The sequence below is a fragment of the Aquila chrysaetos genome, chromosome 4 (assembly GCF_900496995.4).
Source record: "Aquila chrysaetos chrysaetos chromosome 4, bAquChr1.4, whole genome shotgun sequence".
NCBI classification, from domain to species: Eukaryota; Metazoa; Chordata; class Aves; order Accipitriformes; family Accipitridae; genus Aquila; species Aquila chrysaetos.
Genome location: NC_044007.1, coordinates 76,608,198 through 76,624,427, shown reverse-complemented (window position 1 = coordinate 76,624,427; position 16,230 = coordinate 76,608,198). Strand labels below are relative to the sequence as shown.

Below are 16,230 nucleotides of genomic sequence, written 5' to 3'. Positions count from 1 at the left end.
CGTACTGATATGAAGAAATGAAGAAAACCAAATTAGAACTGACTATTCAGTATCTAGTCTACTAAAAATACCACAGAAATCAAGCTCTGCAGAATAATACATGACAAAAAATATTTCATAAAGCTAGTACAGGGTATGATATCAAATTGTCTCTCCAGAGAAGCCCTAAGAAACATAGAACACTTTGTACTCTATTAATCTCACAGCTGCATCTGATTAAAAAACCTCTCAAAATAAAATGATTTATAAAGCAGAAAAATTATATTTAGAAATTTTGATGACATGGAAGTGACTCAACTGCATATCTTAAGTAAAATTTAATGGTGGATCACACCTCATGTAGCTGTTGTCAAAATATTTAATTAACTTATCCTGGAATAATGTGCTTTATTTAACATAAAATAGGGCTTTAAAAGCAGAAAAACATTAAAATTAAGATAAAACCATATAAAATAATTTCTAAGATGGTTGTACTCATCAATTCTGTTTATTCAAGACTGCTCTACAGAGGCAGAAGATTAAACAGAATTATTAATCAGCACTAACTCTGTGTCTTTAAGTCATTGCCTCTACAAAATCACTCAGTAAAAGGTTCTGCCTGAGGCTTATCTGGTACCAGATGAACAAAATTTTGATATGTTTTACCACCAGTGTTTTCTACCAAGATTTCTCTAAAGATAGATACATCACACAGTGACTAATCAGGTTAACATGTCTAATTGACTAATTCAGAAAGAGATTTAGACTAGAAAATGGGAGTAGAAGGTGACAATACCTCAGTATTTAATGCCATTCTAATATAACAGCAGAGGGGGAAAAAAACAAATGAGGATATAGTATGATATAAAAGAACATGAGACACAAGCATGGGGAAGGAAATGAATGCAAGTTCTAATACAGGAGATTTAGATTGGTAGATGATGCAGTAAGTGAAAGGGTTATGCTTAGTGCACAAATTGTGTGATGGCAATGGAAAATAAATGATGTATTGTTCACAGAGCATGCACAACAGCATGGAGGAACCAAAACTACTAGAAAACTATATGAAACCAGATACTCTAAAAATAGAGGAAAGAACAGGTATAACTGAACATCCAGCTATTTTGCTGTATGAGAACTAACAATAGAGTAGGTTTGGTTATGAAACCTGCAGAGAATATGCATAGGTTTTTTTTATTTCTCCATGTTCTTAGGCCTAGTCCATAACCTCTCCCATTCTGTCATATCCTTATCAAGACCCGGAGACTAGAAACAGTTGGACTCTTCAAAGTTTAATGTACTTAAATTAGGAAGTCTGAGTAACATCTGTTTCCATGTTCCAAAATAGAACTGGCCCATTAAAGGGTAACACAGATGATAATCTGAGGTTTGCAGTGTAACTGCAGTGATACCCTATGACTGGTGCTAACCTATGACTGGTACGAAATGTATTATAAATTTCTCAGAAAAGGAAAAAAAGTCCAAGAAACCACAGAACAGCTGATCAGACTGCTATACTATGTAAAGATTTCATGAATGAATGCTGAAACACATGCAGGTAAGTGGAAAGTAATACAACCCAATGTTGTTTTACTATGAAGATAAACACGTAATTAATTTGAAAGCACCTGATACAGCAGTACATACAAATGTAACAAACTACAGAAAACTATGGTTGGAATGAAATTTAAAAAAAAAGACTACTGAATGATGCTTAAAAGGGAAATAAGAATTGGAGAGAAATCGCTAAAGGGATTACTCATGAGCTTGCCCTTAAACACACTTTACTAAATCTTTCCACTAACATGATTATCAGAAAAATTCCCAATGGACTATGCTGACAACAAAACTTACAGAAGCTGTGAATAAGGACAAGCTTTAAATAGGCAGGAAGAAATAATAAGAAAGGCCTGTATATTTGTTTCATTAAAGAGGACTGTGAGCACAATCAGTTGCAATGAAAAGGGGAAGCTTGTTACTGTTAGATCATTTGAGAGAGAGGTTCTTAGGACCAAAAGAAAAGCAGTATTGATGTAAAAGGCGCTGGTAAGAGCTCATCTGAAATACCATGTTAAATTCTAGTCACCCCTGAGCAAGAATACTAAACTCAAAAAAGGGCATGCAAGATACAGGTTTGCTGAACGCAAACTATTACAAAAGCAGATAGAAAGTAATTGACTTGTTCTGATTATAAAACAGGAGACAAAAAAAAAAATCTACTTAAGCTAAAAGGCATTCTCCCCATCAGGGCAAATAAGTATGAACTTTCATTAATTAATTTAGATTGAAAGCTTGATCTTCTAATTATACAACAAGAGTAGCTAAAGAGACCAAAACTCCCTAATAGTTCTAAAATGGACCTTAAAACTGTTATAACTGGATTACAGGACCTAGTTCCTGCAACTACAAGGGAAACTTGGGTAACCCAAGAAGTTGAACTCTGCTGTGCTGCCATGAAATGTATTTATCAAAATGCTTCTGTGAGTAAGTGCATGTTTTGGAAAAAGCTACCCCACTAACAAAGATAATAGGGAAAATATTTATTTTCTGTTTAAGTAACCAATCCAGGGATTTCGATCCAGGGATTTTAGCAAATCACAACTAATTCTCCCATATTGGCATGGTCTCCTGAGAACTACTACATGAAGTTTGAGGCGTTGAAAACAAATGTAGAGAACCTATAATGGACAGTAAACAGGCTGAACGAGGTCTATCAAACATGACCAAAAAGACTGAACTTGAGGTGGTTTAGTTCAATGAAGACAATATCAGAAGAAAATGGTCAGAGTCTTCTAGGATATACAAAAGCTATTTCAAAGATAAGTTAATAGAATCTGGAAATTTCCAGATTCTATTAAGACAGAACAAGTAGTAACAGGTATAAACTACCTCAAGGGAAATTACATAAATATCTTAGAAAAAAGCTTTCCAGTGGTGAGGATGTGCAGTACTGAGTTATATTTCCTTGGGAGTCTATGTAGTCTTCTGAGGTTTTAAAGATTATGCAGGATACATATGTCAGAAATAACTGAAGCTCCTAACTTGCCTTGAGGTAGAATGATAAGCAGAGGACCCTTTCAGTTCTACTGCCTATGATATGGTGGTTTGGATTCTGGGAAAGGTAATTACTGATTTTACCAAGAGGTCAACTAAGGAAAAGAGTATATGTTTGAGCATGCTGACAGAATGACACCCTCAACTATGGGAAGTAGTAATTGGTCAAGTTTCAGGGCCAACTGTTTCAGATTCTTGAGTACCTCAGGCGTGAAAGCTTGCCCCTGTATCTGCTAAAGAGGTGTCTGTTACAATCCCATCTGAACAGGGATCAGCTTCTTGGGTTGACACTGGTGTACGGCTATGTAGTGTTGCTGTCTAGTGCAGGAGGCAAAGGAGCATGGCAGCTATGAAAACAGTATTGTTTTTTACTAATTATGTTAAACAGCCACCAGAGCTAAAATGAAAGTTGTGTTTTAAAGAAAAAAGGAATACAAATTAGTTTAGAATAGAGTCAGATATGCTGGGGGAAAGCCCAAGACAAAGCTGTCCATACAAAACAAATCATACAAAAGACGACATACTTTTCTAAACTTGATTTGCATGTACCTTACCTTGAAATCATGTACAACAATATTCTGTATTAAAATAAATTAATAAATTTGATATTATATATATCCCATCCAGATACTTGTCACTTTTTGCTGGAAGACATGGACCAAAAATTTTAAGTTCCTTCTGATGAAGGCAGCAGATTGGAAAAAACAATCACATATGGAAACATTTTGCACATCCTGCAACTTTAGAGTTGACTCTATCTTCTTTCATATTTTTATTATTTCTTTTCAAAGTTGTATTGGGTTTGTGTGGTAAGGTTTTGATAGCAGGGGGGGCTACAGGGGTGGCTTCTGCAAGAAGCTGCTAGAAGCTTCCCCTATGTCCGACAGTGCCAATGCCAGCCGGCTCCAAGATGGAGCCACTGCTGGCCACGGCCGAGCCCATCAGCAACAGTGGTAGCGCCTCTGGGATAACAGATTTAAGAAGGGGAAAAAGTTGCAGCAGCACAGAAACTGCAGCCAGAGAGAGGAGTGAGAACATGTGAGAGCAACAGCCCTGCAGACCCCCAGGTCAGAGAAGGAGGGGAGGAGATGCTCCAGGCACCGGAGCAGAGATTCCCCTGCAGCCCGTGGGGAAGACCATGGTGAGGCAGGCTGTCCCCCTGCAGCCCAGGGAGGACCCCACACCCGAGCAGGGGGATGGCCTGAAGGAGGCTGTGACCCTGTGGGAAGCCCACACCAGAGCAGGCTCCTGGCAGGACCTGTGGCCCCACAGGGGACCCACACTGGAGCAGTTTGCTCCTGAAGGACTGCACACTGTGGAAGGGACCCATGTTGGAGAAGTTTGTGGAGGACTGTCTCCTGTGGGAGGGACCCCATGGTGGAGCAGGGGATGAGTGAGGAGTCCTCCTCCTGAGGAGGAAGGAGCAGCAGAGACAACATGTGATGAACTGACCCCAACCCCCATTCCCCGTCCCTCTGTGCCACTGGTGGGGGGAGGAGGTAGAGAAAATCAGGAGTGGAGTTGAGCCCAGGAAGGAGGAAGGGGTGGGAGGAAGGTGTTTTTAAGATTTGGTTTTATTTCTCATTATCCTACTCTGATTTGATTGGTAATAAATTAAACTAATTTCCCCAAGTTGGGTCTGTTTTGCCTGTGACAGTAATTGGTGAGTGATCTCTCCCTGTCCTTATCTCGACCCACGAGCCTTTCATTCTATTTTCTCTCCCCTGCCCAGCTGAGGAGGGCAGTGGTAGAGCAGCTTTGGTGGGCACCTGGCATCTAACCAGGGTCAACCCACTACAAAAGTGTATTCCATTCTGTAAACTGTCATTCAATATGTAATCCAGTGTTTTCTTTCACCATTTCTAGGTCTGTAGGGAATCCGCTCTGTCAAAAGCTTGACTACAGACTTATTCTCTATGTGTCTTGCTTCCATTGTTCCCTTGAGACTTCAGGCTCAATATCTGGGAATCATATGACTAACCTTTTCTTCGGCAAAATGCAATCTGGCAGAACCACTCTTTAAAACACCGATCTACTCCTTAGCATCTAAGGAGGGTAGTATCACTCATTTTAATATGAGGATTGACAAAAATAAAATTACCAGAATTCATTCCCCCCTCTTTCCTTATTCTTCCAAATGGATCACAGCTATTTACAAATTAATTTTGCAAAGCTATACAGAGTGATTATTTTATCTTTTATTCTTACTTCACTCAGATCTGGAATGTTAGCATTGAAGTTTGTAATTAGATGAAAGCATTGCATTATTATGCCCCCTTTTATAAATCTAAGAACAAAAATAATTGTCTTGTTTCTCTCACTGTAAAACAGCACTTGAAACATACCTTGTCAGATTACAGATTTTCTGTGCTAATTCCAAAAAACCCCACTGCTATCTAGAGGTCTGAATTTAATCGGATTCAATTTAATTTAAATCAGGCCATAGAAATTGTGGGTCTGGCTTAAAATCTAAATCAACAAGGTTTTTATGAGAGGTCTACCCAAGTACAAACCTGATGTAGTACTGGTTACCTTGACAGACTTGACAGCATCACAGCCCAAAACAGTATGGCATAACAATTTTATAAAGTTAAATAGCAAAGTACTGAGTTCAATCAGAGCAAAAAACATTGTAGCACTACTTAATACTTTGTACAATAGATGAATTTGTCACTTACCACAACACTCTGGACAGTCTGGATGTATTAGAGCATTCATTCCATATCCTGGATAGCAGCGATCAACCCATACCATTTGCAGAGTACCTTCAATGTAGTATATTTCAGGCAACAGTTCAGAACTTTTCCTGCTAACTTCCACTTGTTGTTTAAAAAATCTCTCTATAAGGCGTTTTGCCTAAATTGAAACAAATAGTATTTTTTCAGAATGTTTGATGGAAAGAGATCAGAATACAAGACAAAAGAATGTAAGTATGAGTTAGGATTAAGATTTAAAGGATGTATCACTAAACCTTTTGATTGTAGCTGAATGGAAACAGGACTATCTGATATTCTTGGATATGTTGGTTTTAATATAGATAAACATTGATCAATTAATGCAATGTCTTTTAAAGTGTTCAGAAGTATACAAATAGAACTTTAAAAGCTAATCCATAGCAATTTTGCCTACATTAGACATCTGTAGCCCAACATCAATAGACTTGCAGCTTTCCCATCTACAATATGTACTCTTATGTAGGTCCACTTACATTTCAGACATACTTTTCATCTTTATTAGCTATTTCTGTTCAATAAAAAGAAAACGCCAAAGGTGTCCTGAGGCCAAGTTAAACGAGGGATTATTGTTATTATTATATCAATTAAATATAATCACAGAAGACTTAACTCCCTTACTCAAAAAGATTTGCACAAATACAATCCTAGCCAGGAAAAACATTCCTTTCAATCAGTGCAGAACCAGCACCACAGAATCACAGAAATGTTAGGATACAAGGGAGCTCTATTGCATCTCACCTACTCCATCTCCCTAGCCAAAGGCAATGTTTATTTTTAAAAATCCTTTATTTTCCCTGGAATTTTGGACCATTTTTTATGAAGTGTCTTCCACAGTAGTTAAAATTAAAAATGTGACTTCTAACTGGCTAAGATATATAACATATGTAACAGAAATAGACCCATTAGCAATCTGACAAAGTCTAACAGTAAAAAGTATCAGTGCTTCATATCCAGACAGTGCTTCATTTGTATACAGGGATTAATTATATATATAGAAAGCTAAAAAGAAAAAGCAAAGAAAAAAACCCTTTAATAGGCTTGCAAGGTTCAGTACACACACAAATTGGCAAAACCACATTGACTCGCGCTCTCTTAATTTGATCCTCTTGTCTGTATGAAAAAGATGAACTTTGATCATGAGCTTTCCCCACATATTTAGGGTTTTTTTTTTCAGTGGGCAGGATGGAAGCTGCTTAATGAGCACAATGTTATTTTAGACCCCCTCATCCTTCCACTGGAATCCCAAAGCATGATTTGCATACCTGCTATTGGTATTCCTTCTGTACTTCCCTTCCCCCTTCTCCTTTCTCCCTTAAGAACCTCTGAATTAACAGTTAACCTAGTAAGCAAGACTCTGGCTTCTGGTTCTCTACTGTAAAAGCCAAATGCCTTCAAAAGCTAAAATTCTGCCAGATCAATAATAAAATCACTTTGAAGTGATGGAAAGGCACTCCCATTGCAAAACAGCACGTCTGATATTTATAAGATAGCACATGTTCAAAGTTTCCCAATTGTCTTGCCACTTTTCATACTCTTCATGTACTGTCTTTAATATTGACTGATAGTATGATCTGCCTTATCCATAATGGCAATAGAATATTAGCAATATTGCCAAACAGCAATAGAATATTTTAACTGATACTTTGTTTAGTAAATTAATAAATTGATTTAAAAGTTTTAGTGAATATAAAATTTGTATGTTTCATTTTTTATGTTGTTATACTTTATTGTGAAAGTAGCTGCTTATGTTAGTTGCCTTTTTATTCTTCCATCTACTGTACCTTGTTTAGTCTATGAGTTGCATCACAAGCACTTTGCTGACATAGTCTGTTGTGTTCTTCTCTGTCTAAGGAAGCAACTATAACAAAACACAATCTGTTTATAGAAGAACAAGGTCAATGAAATTGACGTTTATTTTTTTATTTACTCATTTAAGATTCTAGTCAGTTCTGATGCAAGTATTTAGGACATTTTACCATATTTCACATGTCTAACTTGCAATGTTTTAAAGAAATCACAGAGCTTGTCCTCTTATAGATATTATACATCTATGTATAATTTTCAGTATACTTAAATATCTTATGGGAACTGTCATTTATTTGTAAATTCTAATGGCAAGGAAATGTATCATTCTGGACTCTTCCCAGATTTATATCTATCTGAATCCTTTCAAAAGAAATAAGCAACTCTCTAATTACCTGCCTGCCATTGTGGTTTAATGAGGACTCAGGTTTTAAAACAGTCATCCAGGAACCCTAACAGTTCAGGCTTCTGACTATTTCTGCAACGGACTCAAGTTTTTTCTCAAGAACAATCAATCAATCAGGGCAATATCTAGTGCTTTTAAACATTTTCCCTGCTCCCCTCCCTGCACAAACACATCAGTTCCAGAGTCTCGCCCACACAACCCTTTAGATTCTCATAGGAATGCCTATGACACATAGAACCAAAGGAAGACTTCAAGTATGGACTGAAGAAAAAGCATAGTTACATTGTAGTAATCCATTTGCACCGGTCCACATTCCTTATCGACTGACTAGTACTAACATGTTGTGGTGAAGGCCTGGGAAACAGTTAACTAAACTGCTGGACTGCTCTCCAGAACTGACATTAGGGTAAGCTGCCATATTAAAAATAAAATTATCTGTTAACATGTGAATTTAACTCCTTATATGATAAGCTTTAAATACCTCTATCACAGAAGTAATTCTGAAACACCAAATGCTACTTAGAAGTCAAAAAGTACTTTCTAAGACTTAAACTACACATTCTGAAGTAGCTTGACCACTGGGCCGTATCAAAGTTTACATCCACCTAAATCTCTAACTGGAGAATTTCTCCTCCTAATGCTCAGATATTCTATAAAGCCTGGGCATTGGCTAAATCTCATTTATGTAGTCTCAGTAACCTTAGAGTTAACTAACTACACTATCAGTAATGAGACTTCAGATACATCATGCTATCCACTACAAATAGTTTTCAGAGAAACACAACTGGCTAATAGTTTCATTGTTTTTATAAGCAACTATATTTAATTTTCAAGAAAATTAAAATTGGAACATGGAAAATGAAGCATAATTGGTATACTTAGTTCAGAAAGGGATCTTTACAAAGTCCATGTCTTGATACATCGTGACTAATCTAATACAACACATGAAAACAATGGCCTTTTTAGAGCTGAAATAATTAGGAACAGTAAGTCCAAGAAAATATTGCAGATGTTCTTATGTAGATTCAGCTCAACAATTATAAATTGCATCTATTTGGGTTTTAGATATCTCTTAAAGTACTTCAAGTGAACCAAACATATATTGGGACTGTTTTACATGTTCCTTCAGACCTCACTCACAACATAAAGGAGTTGACGCTTTCTTTTCATATGGTTTCAGTGCTCAGGAAGAATATTCTGAGAACGAGTCTCAAGAACAATAAACAACCTTCTTTGGATTGACATGACACCGAGATTTCCACAGTTAATGCCTTTAGTGAAAAGCTGTTAATGGCAACGTTTTATGAAAACAAATTCATGTTAAAGGGAAAATGTATTTTTAATAACTAATCTTTATCAAAGGAGGATAAGTAACTAAGACACTGTGAGGTCTTCCTTTACATATAAACTCATTTATGTATCAACACACCCAAATATCAGATACAAAGTTTTATAATTATTGCAATACATAGTCACACTCAGTAAGAATCCTTAAATATCCCATAATTTGGTGACATCTTCCCAAGCCATCTAATGGTTTGCTTTAAATCAAGCCAACTCAGTATTTCTGGCAACTCAGTTTTGCCCAGGTCTCCTTTAGGCTCCTTTTGTTTTAAAAGAAATGGAAAATTATGAAGTCTCCCTCTTTTATTGTTGCCACTTAAAGAAGGACAAGTACTGAAGTTCATCTCATTTAACTTTAGTTCTTGAAAATTAGACATCCAGCCTTAGTCTGTCATTTGGAAGCTGATTATAAAGACCAAGGCACATCCATGGAGTCATTTATACACCTGTTGTAGGTGACTAGATGAAGGTAATCTGGGGAGTTACAGAATGCACTGTATCACTTTCCTTCCTATGTTAGTGTGCAACAAGGGACATGATAATGTTTTATGATACAAAATTAAAAATATATTGATCTATGCACAGCTATAAAATGTTCTAAAGCTCTTCTGAAATAATGTAAAATACGCACTTCTGAGTCGATCAACTATCTTTTTGCTATTGACATGAATTTCACATGCAATACTTTGAAGCATTTTTACAGTCAAGAAACTTTATAAGCAGTAAATACATTCCATTAACTGTAAAAATTCTAACCATTCTTTAAAAGCAGAGCAGATTTTTACCTGAAAACGTAAAGAAGATTTCATTCTGTAGACCTCCTCTCTGCATTTTTACATGATGGCATTCTGACTTAATTAATGTAACCTCACAAGAAAGTTCAGCAACAAGTTTGCTTAGTATCTGAAGCAATGCTTTCTCAAAAGAAGTGTTACGAGAACTGTTGCAGGGGCCTGTGTGATACTGGGCTGTGAACTCATAGTAATTTTTAGGATCAGAATAAGCTGCAGGAAAAAAATTTCAAAGATGATGAGGAACATATATGAAGTAAAAAGAAAAGTAATTTGTATATTAGAAAATAAAATTGCCAATTTAAATCCTTAATTTATAAACAAAACCTATTTTGTATCCCCAGAGAATTTTTAATTATAAAATAGTGTATGCTGGGCCAGCTGGAAACACTTAAAGAGATTTTTACAAGTCAACATTCTTACTTATATCCGTCAGTAAGTCTTACTCTTTATTATTGTAATTTTTAAATTTTTAAACCAACAGGAGATTACCTTAAAGGGATGAAGAATATGAACGCTAAGGTTAAGAAGCATACAAAATACCCTTTAGTAGGTGGCACAATATTTCACCTCACAAATTATGGCCAGTTACAGTAGTATGTTACATATTTTTTAGTCAACTATCACAGAAGTATTTTAAAGGGCTTAAAAACTGAATCCTCTTCCCCAGAGATCAATAGAAGATGAACTAGTTAAGACGAACAGGAATTCCTACTCTGTGAGCAGAAGTAACTGAAAAAGCTTGCATATAGGTATGAAATTTACTTTTATGGATGGATCAGCTATTTTACCTTTACTGCAAAGCTAAATGCACACCTGGGCATCTTTTACAAATACGCCAGTGTAGCATAAAATGCATGTTTCTAGTTATTTCATGATAACCACTCTACTTACCCAAAGCTGCAGATCAACAGAGCACAATGTTAAATAGAAAATAGGAATAAAAGAATGAAGAACAGGGGTCATGGTGTGGGTATAATCACAGAAATGAGAAGGGGGTGGCAGGGAAGAAAGAACGAAGGAATAGAAATCAAAACCAGCTGAAAGAAGCAGCAGAACATCCAAAATATGGTACCCAATCAAGACAACTCATTAGATCCTCTACCTTGCTTTTGCCCTCCCCATTTCTTTTCCCCTGCTGCTCAATATTCCTGATTTTTTTGTATGTGTGTATGAAGCTTGAATTTTGTATGTTAACATTCAGATTTGATCCTTATTGAAGGATATAAGTCTGCATTACTGAAAACTGTAACCTTTTCCATCAAAACTGTTTAAAAGAAACTTTTTCCTTTCCAGTTCTGTCAAGCAAGCCAGCTGCTAAAAGTCATGGTTATTCTGTATGAAGGCTGCTGCGCCAAAGTAAAATTAATTTACATCAGAGGTTAATTTATGTTATTGTGCTCTACGATGTTTCTAAATGAGCACTGGTACGCATTTTAAATTCAAGATCAGACATAGTTCCTGCTGAAGGCAATAGGAGCTCTTGCCTACATCTCCACAAGAATAAAATATCCTTTAAAGAAGAAAAGGAGAGCTAGTAATGAATAAGTGACATTGCATTTACAATCTTCACTTTATCAAAGACTTTTTACCTGCTGACAGAAGGAAATGTAATCAGAATAGGAAAGAATAAGCTACAAATATTACATCATTAAATGATAGGTACTTAAAAAAACACAATCAGGCAATAATTAAGGCATTAATATGTGTGAAATAAATCTATATGGCTGTGCTAAATTAGTCTCAAAGAATAATTCAGTTTAAAATTATACCATTTTAATGTTATTAAGGATTACTGCCTATTCAATTTGTTACATTTCATTATGTTTTATGTTTCTTTTTTAAAAAGAACTGTATTCATAAGTTCCTCAGTCAGCCACTGAGCTTCATTTAAGGCTCTGTAAGTGACATTAAATGAACTGCCTGGTAGCAACTAATATTAAAAACAATTTCCCAGAGAAACAGAATGTCTTTGTCTCTGCAAATTAAATTCTAAATAATCCTACTTATTTTAAAATAGCAACACATTTTAAAAAATAAAACTTCTTCAAGGCAACAACACATTTACCTGGATTGGTAACTTACCATAAATAAGATATTTTATTATGAGGTTTTTATCAGGTTGCATTGCTGTTAGCTTATAAACAATGGAACAAGTGTAAACTCCACTCAGGTTGAAGTGTCTCAATATTAAAGTTCCTGTTGGTGATATTTGCACACTGCTATTTTCTAGTAAAGACAATAATGAAATAAATTTAGTTGTCGTCATGAGAAAGTGCAGAAAGTAAGGGTCCAAATGGTTATTTACTCTTAAGCTGTGCACAAAATAATATTATGGATTCAGCTGAAGGCATAGGACTCGGAAACTGAAGCTGACCGGGTGTCACTCAGGTCAGCATTACACAAATATGCCCTACTGCTGCTGTGTTTTTAAGTATTGGTTGACAAAGCAGTCCTAGAAACCTGTTTTTATTTGATCTCAGACATCTATTGTTCTCTCCAATAACACTTCCAAGAGCAAAGAACTCCCAGAAAAAAAAAAGGACAAAGGGGGCAAATAATCTCTTTTTATACCTCTATATAGTCAAACTGACTACTAACCTTTCAGTCTTCAGGAACTGCCTCATGAATTAGCTGCTGGTGGTGTTTAACAAGCAGTAAACTTCAAAGTAGGCAAGACAGGAAGTTCAAGTTAAGCAAGTACTGTATAACAGACCTTCCACAAAAATTGTATGTGTATGCCAAAATAAGAATCATGTATGTTTAGGATGGTAAAATAATCCTTCTGTATGGAAAGATATGCATTGTTACGGTGGCCAAAGTCTTAACACAAGTCTTCAGTTCAAGGCAGAGAGGAAGTAGGATCCTACTTCAAAGGAAAAATCACAAGCATGGCTCTTTAACTAGGTTTTTAAAGAGAAAGGAAAGAACTGCTTAAGGTCAGATTTGGGCACTGAAAATGAGCCACAGAGTTGTCCCATGTAGCCTGCATGAGGGTTACATGATGACAGTTGATGAGTCCTTTCCTGACTTGAGAAGTCCTCAGGCAGTAACAATATAGATACGGGTTTCTCAAATAGTAACATGCAGCCCATCCTGCTGTCAAAGGAAACCATGGGAACCACTAGATTAGAGTCAATTGTAATAGATTTCAAGGTAAAATACTCACTTTGATAAAATATTTTGAGAATGGATTTTTTGTTTCCATTTTCAGATGCAAAAAAAAAAATCTTTTTAACATCCTAAATAATTTAGACCTTTTATGTAGATGATGGAAGCTTAGACAATTAGTGTGGTGCAAAAGCAGCATATTTTTAGACTGAAAAAAATCAATGCTAAGGACATGAAATCTACACTACACACATCTTAGGGCTTTTACTTCAGACCAGTCCTAATCTGGTTTTACAGGTCAAGCATGCATTATTTCTCAAAGCAAACCTTTCCAATTAGCTTCATCCAAAATGATTCCACTTTGTGCACTCAAAGACCAGAGCATGATCCAAACAGAATGTGGTAAGTGGGTACAGTCAAGCAATTCAGTTCAAAGTCACACTCCTATTCAAACTAACATGTTACTGTAGATGCATGCTGATTTTCCTGGTATGTGATTCTAAGAAAGATATTGGGGGAAAAAAATAGCCTGATTGAAGTGCATCTTTTTACATACTTGGCAGGAAGGTGTAGCACAACTTAGTTCCTCAAGAAACCATTTAAGCTTTTAATTAACATAATTTTGTCATATATATCACTGTGTTTAAAAAAAAAATAAATCAAGTGCTGGTAAAAAAGAGTACTATTAAAAAGACTGAAAGTGCAAATTCTTTGACAAGAATAGTTTGGGATTCTGTATCAGCCTAGGCTCTCACATTAACAACACACTGTCTCATTTTTTGGATGATGAAGAGGTTTTTAATCTGATGATGAACTACTCAGGATGCTAAGTCTATAAACTAGAATGTCATTTGCTACTGTATGCTGGAATAGCTATCGGATTAATATTGTCAGAAAAACAGCATAGATTTAAGAACTATAGTTCTGATCTTTGGCATATGCAACTGCCCTGTGTGGGCCAAAAGCAACAACACTGTTACTTGACTGGATAGCCAGAGCACCTTTAAGATATATCACAGACAGCTTTGCTATACTTACAAAATGCATTACTGAACTGCAATGATGACAAGTCTGCAAAAGACAAAACTTGGAAATCCAGTGAAGAGATCTGGTCACAAATATTTTTTGAAAGTACATTAGCAGAAACGGAAAAGTAAAGTGTTCTTCTGAGGGACTGAGTCACTGACTTTATTATAGAATTTTATCCTACCTTGAATAATGAATGCTTCATATACCAGAAAAGATTAGAATTTTTACATAGTAACCATTAATTATTTTAATAGTATGTCTGTGTGTAAAGAATCTCCTTTTGGATCATGAAATCAAGAGCCTGTTATGTTGGTTGTTCCCCCCCCGCCCCCAGTGTTATAAAAGAAACCGCACTTAAAATGCCTTGCTCCATGGGATTATCTGAATCAATACTGCCTACTCAGATAAATTTGGGTTCACAAAACAGACTGTTAGCTTTAAAACAAAATTTTAAAAGTTATTAAGCTATCCACCCTTTTCTTAAATCTAATATTTTTTCCATGTTATTCATCTGCAGCAGGTTCAGCAAGACAGGTGAACAGAATTTCTCATCACATTTTGTGATGTGAATTACATGATATGATTTAATAAGCCTCTATTACATAGGAGGCATTTCACATGCATGATGGACAAAAAGCAATGTGATCAAGTTCAGAGGTTCCCTGGAGTCAGTGAAAACTGGCATGATTTAAAACAGAAGTTCTTTTTTTATTCATGCTAAGAGAGGAAGCTAGACCATTTTCCAGGATCCTCAGGAATTAGAAGGATGCAAAACAGCTATTCCTGTGAGAATTACATTACAGAGACGAAATCCCTTAAGTTTCTGTACCCTTGTATAATTAAATTTAAAACTAAGCTTTCTTATATTTTCATTTTTCTGTTTACTAAACTTAAAACCAACGGATTGATTCTCCTTCCAGTTCTTTCAGTGCAAAAAAATAAAGTTACTTCCCATCCTCCCACCCCACCTCTTATTCAGACCAGTTTTACAGTAAAGCAACTTCTGTATTTTGAAGTTATATATTAAAAACAAAAGTAAATGACAGCAGAATCAGGCCAATGGGCTTTTCAGAAACAGACTTTTCAGACATTTATAAACATACAAAACCAGCTATCGATCCAGATCATAAATTCTAATCTTCATATTAAACTACTGAGCATGTTCAAATTCAAATATGCAATATCTAAAGATGTCCAAATAGGTAAATTCAGTGATTAATTATACATGTACAGAAACAAAAGCTAACACGGTATATAATAAACTTCAGTTCACCTGAAAAGCTGCTTAGGAATGAAACATACTCTGTTTTGTAGTCCAGACAGGACTCTGACAGTCTCTCAGGACACATGTATAAGTCATTTATCGGTTATAAGGACAGCATGAGTATACAGATACACAAATCTACTAAAAGCAGCTTCATATTTCTTCAGATTCTCTTTCCTTCCCTCTCCACAGAAGAACTGTTTGATATACCAATAGTAGGTTTTAGAATATCTGGAGTTTAGCTTGTAGTTGAGAGGTTGAGTGCAGGTTATTTGTCAGTTGCTTTGTTTTATATAACTATAGTACCCTTTTCAGTCCTATGAAAGGACAGTAACCATCTTCTGACACAAATACTCCTTCTATGTATATATTAGGTGGCAGTGTGTATGAAAAGCAGTAACTTTCCTGTAATGCCAAATTCCTAGGTTCATCTTCACCAAACTAGAACAGGCCTATTCCAATGTTTACGTTTGGAAATAAAGATTGAAATGCTTTCTCTTTTCTGTTCTATTTAGCTGTTCAGAACACCATAAAAAATGCTGGTTTATGCCGTAAAACTTTAAGATCCAGAATATAAGAAGCAATTATTTTGAAGATTTTTATCCTCCACTTAAAGTATATTTTGAAAACCTCTTATTCCCAACCAGCCCAACAGCTGTTTAAAAACTTCAAAGTACCATTTCCAGATCTTAGTACAAAAGAGTCACTATACTA

General features: G+C 35.8%; 2 protein-coding genes across 2 annotated transcripts in view; one reads left to right on the top strand and one right to left on the bottom strand.

Moving 5' to 3' along the window:
• SPATA48 (spermatogenesis associated 48) overlaps positions 1-16,230 on the top strand; it is a 121,116-nt gene that overhangs the window by 10,697 nt on the left and 94,189 nt on the right. The window contains exon 3 of the mRNA XM_041122831.1: positions 999-1,537. The gene's annotated coding sequence lies outside the window, so the exon portion shown is untranslated. The remainder of the gene's footprint in view (positions 1-998; positions 1,538-16,230) is intronic.
• The window catches only part of LOC115340067 (zona pellucida binding protein), a 32,734-nt gene that overhangs the window by 2,956 nt on the left and 13,548 nt on the right, over positions 1-16,230 (bottom strand). Inside the window, exons 4-7 of the mRNA XM_030010858.1 lie at positions 12,198-12,341; positions 10,107-10,325; positions 7,550-7,626; positions 5,712-5,889 (exon numbers count right to left, since the gene is read on the bottom strand). Coding sequence (XP_029866718.1) covers positions 5,712-5,889; positions 7,550-7,626; positions 10,107-10,325; positions 12,198-12,341 — 618 coding nt within the window. The remainder of the gene's footprint in view (positions 1-5,711; positions 5,890-7,549; positions 7,627-10,106; positions 10,326-12,197; positions 12,342-16,230) is intronic.